The 14215-nt window shown below is 47.7% G+C and overlaps 1 protein-coding gene across 6 annotated transcripts in view; it reads left to right on the top strand.

Annotated features, from left to right (window-relative positions):
- Positions 1 to 14215, top strand: part of CLPB (ClpB family mitochondrial disaggregase) — a 143286-nt gene that overhangs the window by 104240 nt on the left and 24831 nt on the right. For all 6 annotated transcript variants that reach the window (XM_081539510.1, XM_081539509.1, XM_081539507.1 and 3 more), the window contains one exon: positions 10993 to 11107. In XM_081539510.1, the coding sequence (XP_081395636.1) occupies positions 10993 to 11107 (115 nt within the window). The remainder of the gene's footprint in view (positions 1 to 10992; positions 11108 to 14215) is intronic.

Genomic DNA, 14215 nt, shown 5'->3' with positions numbered 1-14215 from the left:
ATCCTTGTGTAGAGTATGAGGCAAAACAATCTTCATCTTAATTTTATCTTCTCATCCAGACTTTTGAACCTTCTAAAAACAGGCTGCCTTCTGCTCCTCTCAGCCACCCAGCTATAACTTAGAAAGTACTTGGCAGAATCAAGGAGCTACAATCACAAATGTCAGAGCTGACAGGGACCTGAGAAACCATCAAGTCCAGTGATGGGAAATCTTATCAAAGTAAAACAAATAAGTCAGAGGAAAATAAAGCTGTTCTGGTTGAAGGAAAGCCTATCCTTCCCCCCTGGGTAGCCTCCATGGAGGCTGTGCTGTGGGGCACACATTTTAACTCTGAAACCTCGATCAAAATGATTTCTTTTCTTCCTGGGGAAACTGGAGCCCAGGGGTGTGTTGTGACTTGCCTTTGGTGCCAGAGTGAGTTAGCATCAAAACTGTTACTAAGACTTGGACGCAAGATCATGTGGTACGTGCACTGGCAGGACAGGAACTGGAAGGCTTGGTTTCTGACTCTCAGTCTTGGGTTTTTTCCAGCTTCGTGGAATCTCTCTCTGGCAAATTGGCTGCAGTACTTTGAGATGATTAAGAGTGGCAGGTCCCACCTAGTGGCAGATACTCTGTGTGTCTTGAGTAAGAACACTTAGGTTAGGTCACCTGACTGAGCACTCAGCTGGGGATGTGATCCCACCTCCTCACTGACTGTGTGACCTCGGGCAAGGGCTTCCGCTCTTGAAGCTTGATTTACCTCTGTGAAATGAAAACACTGTGACTAAATGGTTTCTATGGTTCCATTCAATATACCACTGGTCTGTGTAGCAGTCAGGATGAACTAGGTCATGCTGTTGTAACAACCCAAAATTTCAGTGGCTTAAAATAGCAAAGATTCATTTTTACCTCATGCTACACGTCCATCATCCATCGTGGGTCAGCAGAGGAGGGCTCTGCTCATCTGCGATGCTGAGGGACCTGACTGGCGGAGCAGCCGCCCTCTGGAAGAGAGCACCCTGGAGGGCCTCCCACCTGCAGCTGCATGCTCAGCCTGGAAGTGGGACCCTTTACTTCCACTCACAACTTATTGGACACAGCTAATCCCATGTTCCTGCCCTAGAGATGGTTCAGCTTCCCCCATTCTCTAAGGGAATCCCTGAGCACTGTTTCACATCACCTCAGGGACTGCATCCCCGTCATTATCTCCCCTTTCAGGCCAAGCCACTGTGCCCTGAGAGCCAGCGCTGCCCTTGGCCAAAATTACCCCTGTTTTGTCAGGTAGTGTGACATAGGGCCAGCACTGGTCTGGTCACGTAAAGCAGGAGAACAGACCTCTTCGTATCAGCAGGGATGGAAGGGTTAGGGCTGCTGAGGGACCCTAACGAAATTTGGCTGCCCAGGAAATGTCTTGATGTCAGCCACATCAATGCAAAGTCAGGGTCCCAAGTGAGTAAGTGGCAGTTGCTGCCTCTGTGCCAGTCAGATCCTTCTAGACCACAGAGGGCTACCTTCTGAGTAGACTGAGCTCTCAGAATCTGTGCAGAGGTGGGCAGCAAGGAGGCAAGCAGAACTGTGCCATGAGAAAAGGCTGAAGGCAGTGGGGTATCTGGCCGGGAAAGGAGAGACTGCGTGTGGGCACAGAGACGGCTGTGAGGAGGAGGAGAGGAGAGGAAATGGATTCAGTGCCAGGGCTAGGACAGAGCCAGGCTTAATGGGTGGCTGCTGCCAGAAGGAGCCCCCTCACAGAGCTGTGACCCAGGGCAGGGGCTGCCTTTTGAGGCTAGAAGACCACTCAGAGCCAGCCAGGGGTTTTGTCACCTCTCAACATGAAAACTGTTTCTCTGTCATCACCTCTCTGCACTTGATCCCTTTACGCAGGCTGGATATCCTCTTCTGTAGTGTTCAGCTGTCTGCTAAGCACCTCCGCCTGATTGCTGTGGGGTCCCCTCAGATTCTGCCCACGTGAACCACCCTCAGCTCTCCCTGGACATCAGCATTGTTTTTCTCTCAGTTGTTCAACATCTCCATGGTCACCCATTCTTTCTGCTCTGCTTTTTTCCTCCAGGCTGCAAAAAAACCACCTCTTCAAAATTGTGAGGAAGAGTTTCAGGGGGAAAACAGTGCTTTAGACTGGGTTATGTTACCCTCTGCCAGGAAGTAAGCAGCAGCTACTCAGCTCTTGAGTTCAAGCCCTTTGTCAGTGACATAATGATTCAGGCCTGGAGGGTGCTAAGGCTCCAGCCTGAGACCTCATGTCTTGGCTCTTTGTCTAGACACGGATTACCACCACTCTGATCTTATCTTCCTTCCTTTCTGTCCATCCGGCATCTCCCTGCCATCCAGCTCAACCTCTTCCACCTTCACCTACCTCTCTATAGTCAAATATGCACTCTTTATAGAAAATTTGTAATTATAAAAGTCATCTTTCCCATTATGGAAAATCTGGAAGTATAAAATGAACATAATTAAATAAGTCAATGCACATTTATAAATGACATCTGTATGCCAGGTTCTAGGCTAGGTGGGAAGAAGATATCTGGATGAACCCCTCAAGGAGCTCACAGTCTGTTGAGGAAACAGACGAGTAAAGTGTGGCACCACTGAGTCATCAGTCCCAGGGAAGCCCAGGGACTGTGGCAACCCACAGTGGCTTCTAATCCTGCCTAGGAGATCAAGGAAGGCTTCCTGAAAGAGATGTCAACTGAACTGAATGTCAGTTAAAAGCATTTTAGCCCTACTACCTATACATAACTATTATTAATGTTTTTAATTATTTATAGTAATAGTAGGTACCATTTATCAAGTGCATCTAGGCACTGCCACGTGCTCCAATATATAATTTTTCTAATGTTGTAACAAAGCTATGAGGTAGCTCTTATTCCCCCCTTTTTACAGGTGAGAAAACTGAAGGTAAAATAAAACGTGACTTTTGAAAATCAGGCTATTATAAGCAGCTATTGAGATATGAATCAGAGCGTTCCTCTTATGATACTACATTTACCTTTTCTGGACCATATCTATACATAAGTGGGTTTTTTTTCTTAGCCTAGTTGATAGCCTACGGTATAAACCATGGGTCTCAAACTGGCAGCCACATTTTATTTTGCCAATTCAGAGTTTTTTTTTAAATGTGAATGTAATGTCTTAGAGGTTATAATATGGACTCTCCAGCCACAGGTGTTTGTTTCCTATCATGTTATGTGCTTACCTGTCAGGCATTTATATTTCCTTCTTGGTCCTGAAGGTATTTGAGTTATGACCCTAGTTCCATGTGTGAAATCTGTGTTTTTTCACTAATTTTTTCTTGATGGTTTTCCCATTTTAGAGTTAGCCATAAGCCTAATTTTTAATTTTATTCTGCCTTTTAAAATATGTCACTTATCTAAGAATCTCTGTCACTTTAAGTGGCCTAAATGATTTGTTTCTCATGGCTTATTTGCTTAGTTCTCTCAGAAGTCTCTGTGTGGAAGCCTCCTAGGCCCCCTGAGAAGATCAAGAGGTGGATGAAGCCCAGCTCCTGTCTCTTGCGCTGAGTATTAGGAGAGGAAGATGGGGAGAGGCAGGCGCTCTTAGCTGTGATACCCACAGGCTGACTTGTGCCTTAGGAGGGGTCCACACAGAGCTTGTGGGGGTTCCAAGAAAGCATGGATCACCTCCAGGCAGAATGAGCAGGGCAGGCTTCATGGAGAAGGTAATCTGTGATCTCACTTTGAAGGATTTCACAAGCTGAAGGGTTTAATACTTAAAGCTTAGACCATTTTCACATCTTAACTAAGAGACAACGGAGAGGTGGAAATATATCTCTGTGCACATGATGGCAGATAAAACAAAAATATGGGGAGCTATTCCATGATGAATATTCAGCTGAGGGGGACGTGCTAGTGGCAGCCCGCATCTCCACTCCCAGATCCTCACTCCACCGAGACTCACGAGGAATTTATTGCTCATTTTAATCACACTCAGAGAATGAATTGGTAGGAATATTAGGCAGATAGGTCTATCATATATATTTTATTTGCATATCCCAGTGACAGAATCACAAGCACATTTCCTGTCTGTGTATTTTTTCATTTGCTGCAGGGGTAGCTGGGGATGCAGGGCTCCCGTGGGCCCTGCGTTCCGGGCTGCACGCCTGGGTGCTCCCATAAGATCTGGAGGAAGCCATCAGGAGAGAAGGGGTGAGGTATACAGGAAGGTAGAGGGTTATGTTTGGCCTGACTTAGGATGAAGAGAAACCCCCTTCCCTGCCTCAGCGAGCCTGCTCCCTGCTTCGCATCTCATTTCAAGTGCTGGTGTGCCACATGCCTGGATCTGTGCTTGACCCACCAACACCAACCTATAAGTTCATTATAGGTTCTCCATGGGCCAGACACAGCCTCCATGCTTTATGGGGATAGACCTTTGCGTTCTTTCTCTTTTAACTTTTAAAAAATTGTTTGCTGAGATATATTTGTATAAGGTACTCATAACTATACAGCTCACTGTTAATTTCACAAACTGAATATACCTGATCAAGAAGTAGACTATTACAAGCATTCATTTGTATCATACTCCCTTCCAGTCACTATCTGTCCCTCAAGGGTAAGCATTGTCCTAATTTATTTCACTTTTATTTTTACAAAACTTCAAAAATAGTACAGCAAATTCCCATAAACTTTCACGCATATTACCAGTTGTTAACATTTTATCATGCTTGCTTTATTATGTAGAGATGAATACTATAAAGATATATAATTTTTCTAAACTATTTGAGAGTTATATATACATGATCCCCTTTACCCCCAAATAACTTGTATGAATGTCCTTAAAAATAAAAGACATTTTCTATATAACCTCAATACAATTCTCAGAATCAGAGCATTAATATTAACTAATCTACAGATGTTATTCACATTTCACCAGTTGTCCCAATAGTTTGCTTTACAAGGAAAGAAAATTCTGGATCCAAAGTTGGATTCGGTTGTCATGTCTATTTAGTCTTCTTTAATCTGAAACAGTTCCTCAGTCTTTCTTGACATTCTAACAAGTACAAGCTGGTTATTTTGTAGACTGTACTCAATTTGGGTTTGTCTAATGTTTCTTTATGATTCAATTCAGGCTGTGCATTTCTGGCAAGAACACCCTCTGGTGTTTATTTTCAATAAATTCATTAGGTATCCCCATGCTAAAAGTAGGAATATGAAATTTGTGTTTTAAATCTCCTTTCCCTAAATAGGCTCTGAACTCCCTAAAGGCAAGAACGGGTCTTTCCTTATCTCCAGGGTGGAAGGTGCAACCACTGGAGTCAGACTGCAGGAGTTAAAGTGTTCGCCTTTATTACTTGCTACCAGTGGGACCCTGCTTTAATTACTTCCTCTCTGGATGATGAGGGAGGAGATCCTCTGACCTTCATAGGGCTGTGAGGGTTAGAACAGCTGGTCCCAAATCAGTCAAGGTTCATCAGTCCATATTCAGACTAAGGAGTGGAAGTTTGAGGAGTAACAGGGTATTTTCGTAGTCTCTGGGTCCCACCCTACAAGACATGTGTTAATTACATAAGGGGAAGATGATGGTGGAGAAACTTGGCACAGCCCACCTTAATCAGATGATCAAAATTAACATCCCCAGTCACAGGTACATCATCATCACGTAGCTCCTGATGTGATGCACTGAGGAGCATACAACCTGTTTTCTCACCTCAGCCCCTCTTTGCCCTCTTAACCATCTCTCGCCATTCTTGTCTCTGGGGCAACCCAGTTATTTGCAGAGGAGCAACATGATCCAATTAACCTGTTAAAAATACCCATCTGGCAGCAAAAGAAGGATCAGGTGGAGGAGAGAATGGACCCTGGGATGCTGACGTAGCAGTCACCAAGTCTTCATGGGACTGATGCCGGCACTGTACCCAGCTTTCCTCAGTATAGATGTGGACTCTTGAGCTAGTTCCAGAGACTTTCAAGTCCATTAGGTGCCCCTCTCATCCCCCATTCTCCCCTCCTGTCTGCTCTACATTTCCCAGCCTCCCTTGTTGGACCCCCTGAGCTCCTCTTGTTACCACTCCCTCTTCTCAGGACTCTCCATCATCCCAAACCTGCCCCTCAAGTCTCATCTGTTGCCCACTTTGTTGACCTCCCCACCCAGGCCTCTCTGCCTCCCCCAGCTTCAGGACTATGATGTGAGTTGGGGTGGATCCAGGGAGTCAGGAGGATGGGGCATATCTGAGTCTGTGAGAAGCCAGGGGGCTCTGTGCCCTGACCTCCCTCTAAAGGCAAGCTGCATCTTGGCCTCTCTTTTCTTCCCTCTGCCACACTTTTCCTGTTTTTCCCCAGGGTCTCCTTCTGCCGACCACCCCTGCCCAAGCTCCCCTCTCAGTGAACACATCTCCAGGTTTATTATCAGATTTGTTCCCTGAGTAATGCCCAGCAGCAGGGGTGCTGCCATACCCTTCTCCCTGTAACTCTCACCCACAGAGCTGCTCTGGCCAGCCACCCACCTCCTAACAAGAGCCCAGCTAGGCTTCGCCTCGGCCTCCCAGCCCTTTCCTGTAAATGCACTCAGAGCCAGGAGGGGTGCCATATTAAATCAAGAATGATGAAAACCAGTGGCTGCGATTATCCAGCCAAGATGCAGCATAGGGAGCTGGTCGCTGCTGGCTCCAGGTGAGGGCTTCTGAAACTAATTGCATGTGGCTTTTATTAAGAAGATGATCACTCTCCCACTCCTGCTCTCCTGGTGGCTTCCTCCTAGTGCGTCTCCACCCAGTGTCCTCTGCTTCTGCAGGCTGGGTCACCTACCCTGTCCCCTCCTCTACTGGAACCCTGTTGAAGCAGAGCCTTGACCTCATTCCCTGTAGCCTTCCTCCCCATTTCCTCAGGAAGCCAGGAACAACAGTAGCCCACATTCATGGACCCTTATCAAGAGCCTTCTCTCTCCTCCCAAAGAGAATACCTACATACCAAGTGGTTTCCTTCCCTAGGTTCTTCCACTGGTTAGCTTTCCACAAGCCTGAACTTGTAGCTCACACCTTAAAAAGTCATTCATTCATTCTTATTTTTATTTTGGCTGCCTGAGTCTTCATTGCTGTGTGTGGGCTTTCTCTAGTTACAGCGAGTGGGAGCTACTCTTCATTGCTTGTGTGGGCTTCTCATTGTGGTGGCTTCTCTTGTTGTGGTGCATAGGCTTCAGTTGTTGTGGTGCATGGGCTTCCCTTGGCATGTGGAATCTTCCTAGACCAGGGATCAAACCCTTGTTCCCTGCATTGGCAGGCAGATTCTTAACCACTGGACCACCACTGGGAAGTGCTCGACGTATTTTTTTAATATAAGCTCTGTGCTAAGTGTTTGGGAAAGAGCATGAAGAAGTAGCCTCATACGTGGTTTAATCCCGTTGTCCTGTACATTTTTAACAAAAAGTCTGGTCCAGTTTCAGAAGTTTCTCTGAAGAGCTATATAGGGCTCCAGGCGTAGAGGGGGTTGTACTCGAATCAGGGTGTGCTCAAATTTAGGCCATAAGTTGAATCTTTCCCAGTACCATGTAGAGAGCTCTTGAGAAACCTGACACTCACACCCATAGAAGTCAAGAACCCTTTCCCATTGCTCAAGAAAATAACAAGAATACTAAGATAACCTAAAATCATGACACTGAAGAAGAGTTACAAAAGGTAGAAATGTTGCCCTAGAGAAGACTCAAAGAGGCCATGATGGTGGTACCCAAACCAACAGAGTGGTGGGGAAACTCCTGTTAGGCTTTGCCTGCAACAAAGGAAAAAAAGGTGTGTTTTGTGAGGCCCCACAAACCAATGGATGGAAAGCACCTAGAGGAGGAGTTCTCTACCATGTAAGGAAAATTGACAGGCACAGCTGAGACACCCCAGGCAGTGGAGGTGTCCTGAGAACTCAGCTGGTGTTGAGACTGCCCAGAAGACTCAGGGTTCCTGGGGAGAAGCCTCAGGAGCCACACTGGGCCCATGGGGGCATCCTAATGGACTTGACTCTTGGCTTCTGCTTAAGCCAGAGCAGTTCTTCCCCTTATTTGTGGGGCTCCATGCAGATTAAATTAGTTCTAGCACCAAAACAAAAACAAAGGCACTGGGTTAGAAAATTAGTTATCAAAATGCAGTAAAGAAGAAGTTAGCAAAGTTTATCAAAGGCCTGCACAGGCCAGGTACTATGTTGGCCACTGAGTCTCTCACATAGCTACTTCTACATATACATTCACTGTGTGCCAGAGACCTGCCCAGTGCTTCATATGCATCATCTCACTTAATTCTCACCAGCGTCCGACAAGGATCCTATGAGGTAGGTATGAGTACCATTGCCATGCTAGAGATGAGGAACTAAAATTCAGGGAGTTGAATTAACTTCCCCAAGGTGAGCTCACTAGTAAGTAGATTTGTTGTTGTTGTTTAGTCACTGAGTCGTGTCCAATCTTTTTTGACGCCATGGACTGTAGCCCGCCAGGCTCCTCTGTCCATGGGATTTCCCAGGCAAGAATACTGGAGTAGGTTGCCATTCCCTTCTTCAGAGGATCTTCCCTACCCAGGGATCAAACCCATGTCTCCTGCATTGGCAAGTGGATTCTTTACCACTGAGCCACGTGGGAAGCCCAAGTAGATTAGGTGAGGTTTAAACTCAGGTCTTTCTGGAGCAAAGCTGGGTTCTTTCTGCCACACGATGTGCCTCACTATGAGCCAGAAAGGCATCAAACTTCATATGGGGACTGCTGTAAGAATTCAGTGAGACACTACACAGAAAGTTCTGAGTACCATGCCCGGCACACAGCAGCCATCTCACAGACGGCAGTCACCTCATTCGCTTGGCAACACAAATTGAATTCTTCTGTGAGCCAGGCCTTGTGCTAGGTGCTGGAGCTACAGGGATGATTAGAGCATGGTCTTTGTCACTACCTCCGCATGTGTGGAGTAGAGACAGAAACAGGCAGTTAAATAAGTGCTCTGGATGTGCCAGGGCAACAGGCTCTTTAGATAATTTGGTATTTAAGCTGAGATCACTTAGAGGTGGGTGGGAATAGAGAAGATGTCTGTGCTAGGGGAGCAGTGTGAACAAAAGGCCCAGAGGTGGGAATACCCATCCCTGAGAGGAAATGACCTAACAGACCTCGCAAACTCTCGGAGGCCAGGTTCCTTCTGCATCCTGCCTGACTGCGAGCGGGCCAGGCCGCTGGCATGCATCTCTCCATCAGAGCCTTTCAGTCCAGTGGACCCAAGTGCTGAGAGGGGCTGGGTGGGCAGGGAGGAGGAGGAGGCAGATATATGGCTGGAGTCGGCAGAGCCAGCTGATGTATGTGATGCCTGAGGGAGCTGCACAGTGACGTGCTGGATTCCAACCAGCAAACGTTGCTCCGCTGGGATTGGCGCCGAATTATTGCTCCATATGAAACCCCAGGACTGATGGGAGCTTTCAGTTACATACTGATAGCAACAGCCAAAATTGGATTGTTTGCTATTTATTTTTTTTAACTTCTGTCAAGGTCACTACCATAACAGGAAAACACTGCCCAAGTAGCAGGTATTTTTCATCCACTCTGCCCGCAAGAGCAATCTGCAGCCACCACTTTTGTGACAAGGCCTTACCTTGGCAGCTCGCTTTCTAGAAAGCTGTCAGTGTTACAGGAGCCCTAGGGAAGAGAAGCCCCTGAAAGGCCCAGGTCTTTCTGTCTCACTTTAAGACCTGCTTCCTGCCCCCAGCACCTGGCCTCCATAGATGCTTTATCATCAGACCCATGCACTCACCCCCCAACCCAGTCTCCAAATAGTCCCACAGCTCCCAACTAGCCCAATACTCCAGCTCCTTCATGCCTCTCATCTCCCAGAAGTGTTTTATGCTGTATGTATCCTTCCCTTCTCTGTACTCCTACACCACCCAGTCTAGCTGTTAATTCCTCTTTGTATCTGTCATCAACTTCATTTTTGTAAACATTCCCCAGCTGCCTCCACTGTACCAGGACCCATGCCAGAAATAGCAGTGAGTAAAATGGGGCTCATAATTGATTCATAAGACACAATCACAAATATGCAAAAAACTCATTTTCAAGTAACTTTTTTCAGTGATAGGTACAGAACTAGATGTAGGCACACATGCTTTAGAACCACAAGGGAAACGGCTGATCCTGCCTGAGAGGTATTCATGTACAGACCCTGCCTCGCCTCTGCTGTCTGACTTAGAGCTCTTTGAAGGCAAGACCTGGCTCTTTTCCCCTCCCTTTCAGTGGGACAAAGCTCAAGCCTCCTGCTTCTGTCTTTTCTGAAATGGACCAAGCCAGAGGCCAGACACCTGCCAGGCACTCAGCATCATCTAAACCTTCCAGGGGCCAGTCTTCCTCTTTGCCCCTTCCCCACCTTTCCATCATGGCATGCACAGTGCCAGGAATATAGAAGTTGCTGAATAGTTGTGTTTAATTGAAAAATGCAGTGTCATTGACTTGGAAGGTGTTCATAGCTCTGGTTTGAAAACCAAAAACCAAAATGGTTTTCAAGAGGGTAAGCAGAAAAGGAAAGGAACCTATATATTTGTAAGCACTTAGTGCTTACCAGCCATAATGCTAGACACATTCTGTATACAGCATCATATTTAATCCCCAATTTACAGAGGAGAAAACTGAGCATAGTAACTTGCTCCAGGTAATCACATCTTATAAGTGAGAGAGCTGGGATTCAAACCAAATCTTCTGTCAGACTCCAGACTCAAGAGTTGATCTATTGAGTTGGCCAAGAAGTTCATAAGATCTTACAGAAAAACCATAAGAATCATTTGGCCAACCCAGTACTAGCATTTCTTATTTTACTAGCAGGGCAAGCCAGGACCCCTGAGCAGTGGCCACCGAGGTAGGGAAATGAGGTGAGGACTCAGACAAGGGACTGGGAAAAGAATGAGCCAGAGCTGTCCATCAGAACCCCCAGAGACCCAGACCTCTGCTTTTCCCCCCTGGGTTGGGGGGATAGAATGAAACTAGGGTCCTCCTCAGTCCGGCGCTCCTGAGCCGCCTTCCATCTCTTGTCTCTGTCCACAGTACCAAGAGAATCAGCGGAAGCGCGAGGCCGAGGAGCGGCGCCGCTTTCCCCTGGAGCAGCGGCTGAAGGAGCACATCATTGGGCAGGAGAGTGCCATCGCCACAGTGGGTGCAGGTGAGTACATGCACACCGAAGAGGGCATAGAAGTTTGTGGTCTGCTGCAGTGAGGTGTGGTCCTGCCATCTCCAAGCTGAGGAGAAGGGGCTGTTATTATTACAGCATAGCATTTGTGGAGTACTTCCTGTGTACCAGTCAGTGTTCTAAGCTCTTTGCATATGCCGTGTCATTTAATCCTTATAACAATCCTATGAGGTTGGTCCCATTGAATCCCCATGTTACAGATGAGGAAGTTGAAACAGAGCACTTCAGTAATTTGCTCAAGGCTGCTTTCTGTGCTTTGAATTTAACTCGACCTTCATCTGATCTACTGACCCTACTCCACCCTCACTTTTCAGGTGGAGAAACTGAGACCCAGAGAGGAATAAGAGCTTTCCCATCACTAGTATTGCCCTAACTGAGCCAGAACTAAACTTTGGTCTCCTGTCTCCCAGCAGGGACTGTGCCATCCTTCAATATAATTTGTCGGAGGCTGGCTCAATTTTATTGAAAACATCCTGTACAAGTCTTGAGTGCCTTCTTCTCCACCTCAGAAGCGCTTATGCCACCTTGGGATCTAGACTGCCTGCCAGTGTCACCCCTCATCTCCTGACCCTCCTGCCCATGCACTTCCCAGTGGAAAGAGATAAAACTGGGGTTGTGCTCAAGATGGTGGCCTCACCGCTGTTTGAGGCAAGGGCAAGGGAACCCTATTTCTGGCTTAGACAAGGGAGTATCCCCCGAGGCAGTGGTTCTCAAAGTGGTCTCTGGACCAGCAGCATCAGCATTCTCTGGGAAGTTGTTAGAATGTAGATCTGATCCCAGACCTGTGGGATCAGGAGCTCTGGCGATGGACCAGAAGTCCAGAGAGGCCCTTCAAGTGAGCTAATGCTCAGCTCAGGTTTAAAAGCCTCTTCCCTGCAATGTCTTGGTCAGGTGCACCCAGTGCTGCCTCTAGTCCCACCAGATGCAGCCCAGCAGCTGCCACACCCAGCACCAAGTTCTGCTCACTTGTAAAAGGAGACATGAAGCTGAAATTGTGGAGTCCCAGAGGAGTCATTGAACAATGAAGGCAGTCACCCCTGTGACACACTGGGCCCAGCCCATCTCCATCATCCTCACACACCAACGGGACTCATGTTCAGGTCGTGACCTGACCATCAGCAGTTAAAAGGAGCCCATAGACCAAATCTGCCTCAGCAGCTGGAGGGCAGAGGCTACCGGCAGTCACACCCAGGAGCCAGGGAACGCTTCTATGAAGACACAAGTCCCCACTACTCAGGCCCAAACCTCATCAGGCTGCCCTTTTGGGTCTGAATACAGACAGCCACCCTCAGCTTGGAGGTGGCAACCCCTCACTTCTTTGCCAAGGCCATGTCTGAGGTAAAAAGAGAGGAGACCTTGGGATCTCTTGGGTTGAAGAGAGGAGAAAGAGCCCATTGGAGAGATCAGTGACTGAGCCGAGGCCTGAGAAGCAGGTTCTACTAGGGTTTCAAGTCCACTTGGGCCAGAACTACAGCTGCCATCATAGTATTTACCCTCCACTTCTTACACAGCCATTTGCTCACATGTTGCCCACTCCTCTGATCTCCTGTTTCTCACCAGCTTCTCAAGCCCATAAGTTGTGAAACTCCCAGAAGTAGTTAGGGGAGGGAGGAGGACATTCAAGTGGAAAGAATTCAGTCAACCAGGGCCCAAATGGCAGGTGGGCCATTTACCAGCTATCCAACTCAGGCTGGTCACTCAGTTTCTTTGAGCATCGGTTTCCTCACCTTTGTACCAGAGATCCAAACTCAGGACTATAGGACTGTAAAGTGTATGCTGTCTCCAGTATGTACCAGACAGTTCTCAATAAAACCCAGTCCTCCTCCTCTAGATGTTTACTGTCCAGCGTTGGGCACTGTGCTCCATAGGTCAGGCCCACAGTTGTTTCCTTCAACCAGAAACTGATCCCTAGTCCCAGCCTCAGACTGGCCTCTTACCCTGGTCCTTCTCCTTTTCTCTCCCTGCCGCCAGTCCAGAGCAGGAGTAGATGGTTCCACTCCCCACCTCCTAGGGGCTGTCAGAATGTCTGCCAAGTGCCTTGTCCTATCCATAGCTCCGTCTGTCACCCACACTCTGCCTCAGATCTGGAACACTCTGCTCCTTGTCATGTGGTGTGTAGGGTGACCCTACTATGCTTCCAGTGCTGCTGGAAAAGACACAGAGGGCGTGGGGGCCTGGGCTGTGGGGTTAGTACATTCCCTTCCATTTGTAAGGTGGTAACTTTTCACCCACCTTGCTAGAAGCCCTGCAGCCAGGGATCACACTCATAATAGTCAGAGTGTGTTCAGCTTCCAGCTACCGTGAAGCATGAGGCACTCTCTGGGTCGGACTCTGTGGCAGGGCCTTAGGACTGAAGCAGGTGCAAGAGAGTGGGGTGGATCTAGAGGGCAGGCCAGGGTGCTCCCTGGGTCCTCTCAGCTAGTGTCAGATGTGTGGTGGCTGGGTGGAGCCTGGCACCCCAGAGATACCATGAGGGTGGGCAGCCAAAGAAGTGCCGCAGAATGAATTGATTTGATAAATGGCCATTTATTACCCTCACGAATTGGCTGAAACCAATTTCGGTCACATCAACCCCTGGTAAGTGCTGGGATATTGATTTGTGCAAAGTAATACAGTGAATTTATCAGTGTGATCCCCAGCTGCAGGGCTTCTAGCAAGGCTGGCGCACAGTTACTGCCTTACAAATGGAGGAGATGAAGCACCGACCCCACAGCCCAGGCCCCCATGGCCTCTCTGGTCTTCTCGGGTCACTGGAGCCAAAGCAGGGCCAGCGTGCAGACCACAAGCCAGATCACTGACATCAAGCGTGAGGTTCTCCTTCCAGAATCCCGAGCTGTTCTTTTTTTGTGTGTGTGTGGTAACACTTGAAATACATTACCAACACTTTTATTTGCATTTATTTTTTGCGGCATTTATCCCCGGGCCATAAGTTTTTGTTTCTTCATTTTCTTCTGGGATATCTTTTTCTTCTGTGCAACCTCCTCTTCTGGTTTAGGAACAATCTGTTCTTTTTCGGTAAGGATCATCTCAATGTGACAGGGAGAGCTCATGTAGGGGTTGATCCGACCATGAGCTCTGTAA

This window comes from Giraffa tippelskirchi, chromosome 11 (genome assembly GCF_054371585.1).
Source record: "Giraffa tippelskirchi isolate mGirTip1 chromosome 11, T2T-mGirTip1v1.2.pri, whole genome shotgun sequence".
Classification (NCBI taxonomy): Eukaryota; Metazoa; Chordata; class Mammalia; order Artiodactyla; family Giraffidae; genus Giraffa; species Giraffa tippelskirchi.
Note: the sequence above shows the minus strand (reverse complement) of the source record. Positions and strands in the feature narration are given on the sequence as shown.